General features: G+C 32.7%; 1 protein-coding gene across 1 annotated transcript; it reads left to right on the top strand.

Moving 5' to 3' along the window:
- The first annotated feature begins 319 nt into the window (after nucleotides 1–319).
- Nucleotides 320–8,759, top strand: LOC129952061 (angiotensin-converting enzyme). The gene is made up of 8 exons (XM_056064485.1): nucleotides 320–468; nucleotides 6,264–6,921; nucleotides 6,976–7,339; nucleotides 7,414–7,759; nucleotides 7,819–8,039; nucleotides 8,111–8,251; nucleotides 8,308–8,483; nucleotides 8,552–8,759. Exons 2-8 carry the CDS (start codon nucleotides 6,264–6,266, stop codon nucleotides 8,569–8,571), a joined length of 1,926 nt encoding a protein of 641 aa, XP_055920460.1. The 5' UTR covers nucleotides 320–468; the 3' UTR covers nucleotides 8,572–8,759.
- The last annotated feature ends 463 nt before the right edge of the window (nucleotides 8,760–9,222 follow it).

Raw genomic sequence — 9,222 nt, 5'->3', positions numbered from 1 at the left:
TGTTTGTTTTTAAAGAATAATGATAAAATTTTTCTAGGTCAGCTAAAAAAACGTTATAAATGTTAACAACAGAGCAAAATCGAACTTTTCAAAGAAATGCAGAAATTTTGTGTAAGGTTTTTGGATGTAACGAATAAAGATTCGTAAATATAATTATAGTCTTACTATAATATTGGAGTTTTCATACTTGCAACACATACTGTTGTATTTGTTGTATTATAACATTCATCCGTAAACCATATAATCAACTCTAAGGCCAGTTTTTGCTGATAAGAAGATCACAAATCTTTGACTCTAAACTGCTTGAACAGAATGCCGCTCCGCCGCCGGCCACTGCTACCGATAAGTTTTACTCTTGATTTTTAATATAGCGAACGTAGTCGCTAAATGTACTTTGTCGCGCATATAAGTCATAATTAAATCTTAAACTTGTATTGAAAATATAGTAAACAACCTTTCACAAAAACGGTACGTGGAATTTTTAACTCTTTAAATCATCAAGTCCAAAATAAATCCTTTTTGAAAAAATTACAAAGAACAAAAAAATCCGACTTTTGCTCAAAAAAAAACTTTTAACTTTTCAATACTTTTCTAAGATAATCCAGCGAATGTAAAGTCTTCATGTTTCCTTTATCGTCAGTCAGTCATATTTTGTATATAAATGGATTTACATATTATATAAACATAAATCAATCATCTGGTAAATCATAAACCTACGACATAGATATTCAACATTCAGTGTTCCCTCGTGCCCGTTTTTATCCTTACCCGTTTTTTTTTCGTCCCAAGTGAATCCTTTTTCAATATTGCAATAGCAACATCATCAGAAGGGGAAGGAGGACCGGAAAATCCCCCGCTTCGTGAATGATTCGCAAATACTTTTCCGTATCGATTGTTGGTATAGTAAATTGTAAACATTGCAACATCGGTTACGGCACGGGTACGACGGGCTTATATAGCAAAACGGTTGAACGATGAGGACGAGCGTCGACGGAGGAGCAAGCGTTCTGCTCTTCTACGCTTGATACTGTACAATGTACATATCCTCTATATAATATGGTTCTCCTGGGAATCGGGGTCATTTGGGTGGATTGAAGTGGATTTATATGTTGTTTTTCTTTTCTTCCCTCGAATCCAATAAGAAAAACAAAAGTGAATCTTTTTTATTTCCTATATTTTTGTTTTTATTTGTTTTTATTTTTATTATTTTATTTTTTTAAAAAGTTAAAATCGAAAGAAATATTATTTCTTTCTTATCATCAAAGTTCTGTGCTGTGCTGTGTTCGTTGGAAGATTGGAAGTCTAAGTGTCACGTTCATGTGTATAAATGATGTTTTTTAAGTTGGCATAAATGTACACTAAAGTGTTTAGAAGAGTAAGCTATAAAATATATGTGTAATGGCATCGATTTTAAGAAGAAACTTTTTAAAGTGATTTTATGATGCTGAGAGTAAAGAGCTTACTCAATATACCTAAATACAATCACACACATACAAACTTATTCAACTTACTTCAATATGAGAATATGTAATCAATAGAAGTTTATCAATATTTGCAATCTGAAGATAGTCAAGGAGTATCTGTACTCGCATGAAGAGGTTTTTGACGTTAAAGTAATCGATTTCAAATTTGAAAGCATTATGTAGAATTCAAATTTTACTTGTACTTTGAGAACTTAAGATTGGAGTAATTTGATTTCTCAAAATCCTATTCAGCAGCAATTCTTCTGAGAAATCGGCAAACCAAGTTAGAATTGCGCAAAACTAGTGTATTTTTCTTTAAGACTAAAACAAAAAAAAGACTGGGATGCGACCCACACTGATAACTTCCCGTCTGTCGATTTGTCTTACCTAAAAGGTTTGTAGGTTTTCGTGTTTTGTTAAAAAAGGTGTCATTTGAAGTATTAAAAAAAAATTGAATTACCAAAGATATTTGCATATGATGAAAAAGTTTGATTTCAAAATCTATTTTATTTAACGAGGTTTTTAGTCGAAAACCACTTTTTACCAATTTTAGTAGAATTTCTTAAAAGTTTCTATTTCTTGTATAAAAAAAATACAAATTGGATGAATGAAATCAATTGCAAGCCAATGAATTTTATTATTCACGAGATATCGAAAGCAGAATATCAATATTTAAAAAGATATTTGATCGAAAGTAAATTTTTACCAAGTTTTAGTATTATTAACTTCCCATAGGAAGTTATTGTAATGGGTCCGATTTGTCAAATTGAAAATTTTGAAATTTCTCGACATTTCAAGGTCCCTAGAGTTGAAATAAAAGATTTTTAGAAAGATGTCCGCACGTCCGTGCGTCCGCACGTTCGCGACGTTTTTTTCGTCGTCTATAGCTCAAGAACCAGAAAAGATATCGACTTCAAATAAATTTTGTTATACAGATAATAAGGCAGAAAGATGCAGAAAGGGCTGTCAAGAAAATTTCGTGGGTGATTTTTTTACCATAACAGTTTGAAAAAAGGTGAACATTTTGGTTAACCCTTAATATTTTACGAACCACAAACGCTAGAAACTTAAGTAAAATTTTATATAATATATTGTAACGTGATATAAAAGAAGTATATTTTTTGAAAAAAAATCCATTTAACGTTTTTTTAATCAATCAAAAACAATTTAAAAAAAATTTGTCACCTCCAAAATTTTACGACTAAAATACGATTTCATGTCCAAAACAATTTTGTGCAACGAAGAATAATGTTTTTGACATCTGATAAAATTTTGAGAAAAATCGAATTGACAGTTTTTTTATAAAAAATAAAAACCTAAAAAAAATTAATAAAAGTTGGTAAAAATTGATTTTCGACTAAAATATCTTTTCAAAACTTTGAGATATTGGCTTTAAAATACTTTTATCTTTCAAAAAATATTGTTGTCATCATTCAATGAAATTTTGAAAAAAATCCAATTCACAGTTTTTTTTACAAAAAATTAAAAAACCGAAAATAAATTAACAAAAGTTGTTAAAATGATTTTCGACTCAAATATCTTTTCAAAAATGGTAGATATTGGCTTTAAACTACTTTTACCTTTCAACAAATATTGTTGTTAACATTCAGTAAAATTTTGAAAAAAAATGAATTGACAGTTTTTGTACAAAAAATTAAAAACCTAAAAAATTTTTAAAAAAAGTTGGTAAAAATTTATTTTCGACTCAAATATCTTTTCAAAAATTTGAAATATTAGCTTCAAACTAATTATATCTTATAAGAAATATTGTTGACAACATTCGCTAAATTGTTGAACAAAATCGAATTGACAGTTTTTTTACAAAAAATAAAACTCTAAAAAAAACAATACTAAAACTTGGTAAAAATTTACTTTCGACTCAAATAGTTTTTTTAAAAAGTAAAAATATTGGCTTCAAACTTATTTTATTTCACAGAAAATATTGTTTTCGATATTTAGTAATTTTTATATAAAAATACAACAGTCCGTTTTTTCATAAAAAATAAAATCTACAAAAAATATTAAGCAAATTTGGTAAAAATTGATACGAGTACATATAGACAAACTTTTAAGCAAGACAAATCGACAGATGGGATCTGAAGTTATCAGTGTGGGTCGCATCCCAGCCTCTTTTTTTTGAGGTTTTTTGTTTGTAAAAAATACTGTACCTTCGATTTTTCTCTAAATTTTACTAAATGTTGAAAAATAACATTTCTTATAAAATAAAATTAATTTGAAGCCAATATCTTGAATTTTTGAAAAAATATTTGAGCTGAAAATCAATTTTTAGTAATTTTTGTTTAGGTTTTTTTTTTTGTTGAAAAACTGTGGATTCGATTTTTCTCAAAATGTTACCGAATGTTGAAAACAATATTTCATATATGTCAAAATAAGTTTGAAGCCAATATCTTAAATTTATGAAAAGATATTTGAGTTGGAAATCAATTCTTATTTACCATCTTCAAGTAGAGTTTTTTTAAGTTTTTAGTTTTTAGAAGAAAAAAACCTTCAAATCAATTTTTCTCAAAAAGTTACCAGATGTCAAAAACGTTGTTCTTCGTTTTACAAAATTTTTTTGGAGATAAAATGTTTTTTGTCTATAAAATATTTGAGGTGACAAATATTTTTTCTTCAGTTTTTTGATTTCTAAAAAAACGTTGATTGGATTCTTTCCAAAAATGTACTAGTTTTACGTTACAATATGTTGTTAAAAAAATGAAATCAAGACTGTAGCGTAATTGGTTCGTGAGACATTTCGAGTTAACCAAAATGTTCAAATTAAAATTAATATTGTAAAAGAACAGTCCTTTTCGCATCTTTCTGCATTATTACCTGTATAACAAAATGTACTTTAGGTCGATATCTCTACTGGTTCTTGAGCTATGAACGTACGGACGTACGAACGTACGTACACACGCATCCACAGACATCTCTCGAAAAATCTTTTATTTCGACTTTAGGGACCTTGAAACGTCGAGAAATTTAAAAAAATTTAATTCGATGAAGCGGACTGTTTACGATTGTGATGCACTCAACAAAAAGTTTACGTCAATGCCCTTAAACGTTGCTTCACCCGTTCAATCCTTTACTGAGGAGGAACCAACTGCTATCAACAGCGCTCTGAGTCTTATAAGAATACAAGAGGAAGACATTGAATGGTCAATAATATCGAATATATCTAATGCTACTGGCCTGGACCGAATGGACCCTAAGTTCTTGAGACTACTGCTTTCATATATACTGCGCTATATAACCTACATATTTAACAGCATATTGACTACTTCCGAGTTTCCTTTAGAATGGAAGAAGGCTACGATTGTTCCCATACCCAAAAAGCAAACAGGTACTGCTTTAGAATTTCGGCCGATTGACATTCTTCCGTTTCTTTCGGAAGGTGTTTGAAAAAACTATTCTGGGCAGATCCAAAAATATCTTGCAATCAACAACCTGTTAAGTAACTGTAAGTCTGGTTTTCGACCAAAGTGCAGCTTCAAATCCTCCTTCCTTTTTGTAACTGATGAAATAAGAATGGCAATTGACAGTGATCATGTTACATTGCTAACACTGTTAAATTATTCAAATCCTTTTGATACTGTTACTACTGTAGAAAGCTGCGAATTAACTTTGGGTTTTGTTTAGAGTCCTGTAAGCTTGGTCTTTCGAATCTCAGCGAAAGGCAACAATGCGTGGTGGCCAATGGATACTCATCCACATTTTTCAATGTTTTTAGTGGAGTGCCACAGGGATCTATCCTTGGACCAATCCTCTTTTCACTTGACATAAATGAGTTACCTCAAGTTGCTTAACATTGTTTAATTCATTATTATGCTGATGATGTGGAATTCCTGATAAGTTCACAGTGGTCAAAAAAGAACGATCTCCGCCTTAACCCTGTCAAATCAACATTCCTTCCTATCTATCGTAAAAGTTTCGATCTATCTGGTTTAAAGCTGTTGAAACTTGACGACGAAACCATTGAATATGTTAGCACTGCTAGAAACCTAGGACTAGTATACAATCGCACTCTCACTTGGGATGAACACCTTAATAGTGCCATTGGTAAACGTTCTAAACGCTCAAGGTGCTGTGTTCTCAACTCTGTTTATTTATGTGCTCAGTAGTGTGGAATGTAATGCAATGTAAACTATAGCCTCTTTCTTTTTTGGGTTCGATTCCTGTCTATGCCATCTAAAGGTTTTTTTCCACGGGTACTCTTGCGTCGAATTGACAAATTCTCCAAGAGTAATCCTTGCCATTAAAAGTGCTTTCTCAAATTAGATCTTCGGAATCGGCTTAAAACTGTAGGTCCCCTCCATCCCTGAGAACAGTACTCGCATTCAGGAATGGTAGAGAGTTGTAAGTCACGGCCGTAGGACCAGGACAGGCTGTACAAATGATGTTTTTCATTTGCTCGGAAAGGACCTTGTAGAGTAGGAAAGATGGAAAAGCTCACGCAGTGGTTTTGCCAGCGTTAAAGAATACTTCTTCAGAACAATAGGGAAAATACTATCTACCATATTTTTAATAGTCAATCAGCACCTTCAAGCAGGAAAACTGGGTTGTTCTATTTGTAAGGTTTGGTAAGTTCAATTTTTTTAAAAGGTTTTTATGGTGAATTAGTCAAATCACTGTTAAAGGCGAATAATTAATAATTCAGGACCATCATTAAAACTGCCAATGTCAAAAATATCAAAAGTATCAGTTCAAAAAATCGAACCGGAGTTTAATAATTAATATTTAAAAAATTGCAATATAAGAACGCCTTAAATATTAGTTTCTATATCTTGTATCTCATTGCAGATGAAGCAAGCTTCATTGGTTATAGCTTGTATGCTCCTTTGGACATCACATGTTGGAGCTCAAACTAAGACCTCTAACTCTTCGGCAGCAACAACAACAACACCCAAACCAAAAATCGACTACGAAGCAGTGGCCTTAGAATTAGTCGAACATGCCAATCTCTACATGAATGAACATTATTCCAAGCTTCGTAGTATTTTCCTTAACTCAGCGAAAAAGTTCCATCATCTAAATCTTCCTTCAACACAAAATAACGATATCCAAAGTAGTTATCGAGCATTTTCCAATCAATTAGCATTCAATTTGAGTATAATTCCGTTGGCTGAAATCAAGAATGACATCCTCCGAAGACAGGTTAAGATTCTTGGGAAGCTTCAGTTGAATGGTCTAGAGCACGAGGATTATGAGAGATCAATGAATATTGTGAGAGCAATGCTGGGGTTAGGGACGGCGAAAAATGTCTGCCACTATCGTACGGGAGCAAATGTCTGCAATCACATTGCATACATGCCACAAATTCATGATATCGTCTCGAAGACTCGGATTCTGGATGAATTGAACTACTATTGGACGAATTGGCGGAATGAAATTGGAGTCGAAGGTCGGGCGAGATTTGTGGAGTTTGTGCATTATTTTAGAAAAGCAGCTGCTTACAATGGTAAGTTTGATGAGATGTACATTTAAATGTTAGTTTAACAAAATTCTCTTCCAGGACACGTATCACCTTCCAAAACCTGGTATCTTTATTACGAGGAGGATGACCTTCTGAAAGAGCTCGAAGGAGCTATGTGGGATATTATGCCACTCTATGAAGAGATGCATGCTTTCATAAGGAATGTTCTGCGAAACCAATATGGTCAAAATATTATGGCCGATGACAGCCCAATTCCGCATAACCTTATGGAACAAGTACTGCAACATGCTTGGAAGGCTAAGAGTATTTTTAGTCCACCTTTTCCGGAAAGAAAACTTCCAGACATAAAGCACAAGATGGATCAAGAGATTTTCACGGCAAAGAAAATCAACGAATTGGCCTCACATTTCTTCGAGTCACTGGGATTGAATAATTTTTCACCGTAAGTAGGAATGTTTTAAATGTCCAGCAGTTTTTTTTTACATAACTTTCGATTTCCGAAATTTTCTTTTGTAGACATTTCTGGGATACTTATGCTCGAAAAATGTCCGACGAAGAAGCCGGAGACGATTGTAAAGCTGTTGTCTTCTATTTTCCACCTGACGTTGGTCTTCGATACTGTCCCAAAGTTGATTTTAAGAAGTTCCTTCAAATGCACGGCCATATGAGTGAGCTGCAATATAATTTGTACAAGGCTCATCTTCCGATAGGTCTTGATCGGGAAGCTTGTCCTGGGTTTGGAAGTGCTATTGGAGAATCTGCCATTGTGTCAGCTGGAAGCCCAAGACATTTGGATAGAATCAAACTTATTGAAAATTACACTCTAGACAATGAGCTTACTATGAATCGATTATTTCGTTTGGTAAGTTGTCAAAAAAAAGCTTTTTTGAGTTTAACTAAAGGCTTATTTGTCTTCTACAGGGTGTCCATACTCTCATATCAATTCCAATGTACTTTACTAATGAGAAATTTATTGTGGACTCACTTGAATCTCGGATTCAACCGGATGACTTGAATTGTGGTTATTGGAGTATTCAAGCTAAATACGCTGGCCTTGCGCCACCAGAGGAACGCAGTGAAGATCATTTTGATCCTAGCTATTCCCTGTATAAGGGTTTGCACCCTTTGAAGCAGAATACTGTGTAAGCTATAGAAACTATTCAAAGCTTGAGATTTATGAAAAACATTGTGTAACTGTTTTGTGGTATTTTAGAAAACTCGTTTCTGAAATTCTTGGATATCAATTCTATAAGGGACTTTGTATAGCTTCTAAACAGTACATTCCTGGAGATCCTAGTCGTCCACTACACAATTGTGATTATTATGAACAGGAAGAGGCGGGAAAAATTTTGAAGTAAGTTTCTCAGTCAAATAATTGATGTTACAATTTGATTCTCAATATTTTATTAGAAATCTAATGAAATTGGGTTCGACTAAGCACTGGAGAGACGCAATGGAACTGGTGACGAATGAGAGAAAATTGAATGGCAAAGCCATTATGGAATATTATGAACCCTTGTATCATTGGCTTAAGGAAAAAAATAAGCAAAATGGTGTACAAGTTGGTTGGGATGCGAGTGCGACAAGTAAGTTATTTTACTTTCACGAAAATTTATTAACTTAACTTAAACAACAAATTATACTTTTTTTTCAGACTGCCAAAGCAAAAATTAAAAACAATATAAATTTAAGTTTAAAGATGTTATGGAATTTGGTGAAATTGTTAAGCCGTTAAAAAATAACACAAAATGGATGGAAAATCAACGTTTTTGAGAAATAAAATGTATTCCTTCATCAAAAAAAAATTGTGATTTTTTTGAAAATATAAAAACTGAATAAAATAACTTGCGGATTAGACTTTTCCAGTAAGAGGTTTCATTTATACATAAAAAACAATTATTTTTAATGAGAAATATAAAAATAAGGTAAGGATAAGGTTAGGTTTAGGAGGCTGTTGAAGGGAAAACCAGAATACTTAGACCAATAGTTAGTCTGTTGTGATACCAAATGGATCTTAAGATATACTTTACTCGTTGAAATAAATAGAACTAGCTTTAAAGCGTTTGATACAAACGATGTCGGAATGTCTTAGATCATAAGGATCTTTGCATTAAAGTCTCCAAGCTAAAGATTTCGTCTTTATAATAGGGCAGGACATGAACATGAAAGTTGTAGTGATTGTGAAGACGAGGTAAGAGACGTCAGAGTATTCCCTACAACAACCCCGTCATCGTAGTCTACGTAGCAAATCACTCTTAATCCTTCCATTTCCAACATTGTTATTAGTTTACTGCTAGGTTTCAGAGGAGGGGATAAAGGACACCG

This window comes from Eupeodes corollae, chromosome 3, assembly GCF_945859685.1.
Source record: "Eupeodes corollae chromosome 3, idEupCoro1.1, whole genome shotgun sequence".
NCBI classification, from domain to species: domain Eukaryota; kingdom Metazoa; phylum Arthropoda; class Insecta; order Diptera; family Syrphidae; genus Eupeodes; species Eupeodes corollae.
This window is presented reverse-complemented; position numbering and strand designations above follow the sequence as displayed.

Coding starts and splice junctions, on each gene's coding strand:
- LOC129952061 (XM_056064485.1), top strand. CDS start 6,264: ATGAAGCAAGCTTCATTGGTTATAGCTTGTATGCTCCTTTGGACATCA. Junction 7,760..7,818: donor TGAATCGATTATTTCGTTTG/GTAAGTTGTCAA, acceptor TGTCTTCTACAG/GGTGTCCATACTCTCATATC. Junction 8,484..8,551: donor TTGGGATGCGAGTGCGACAA/GTAAGTTATTTT, acceptor CTTTTTTTTCAG/ACTGCCAAAGCAAAAATTAA.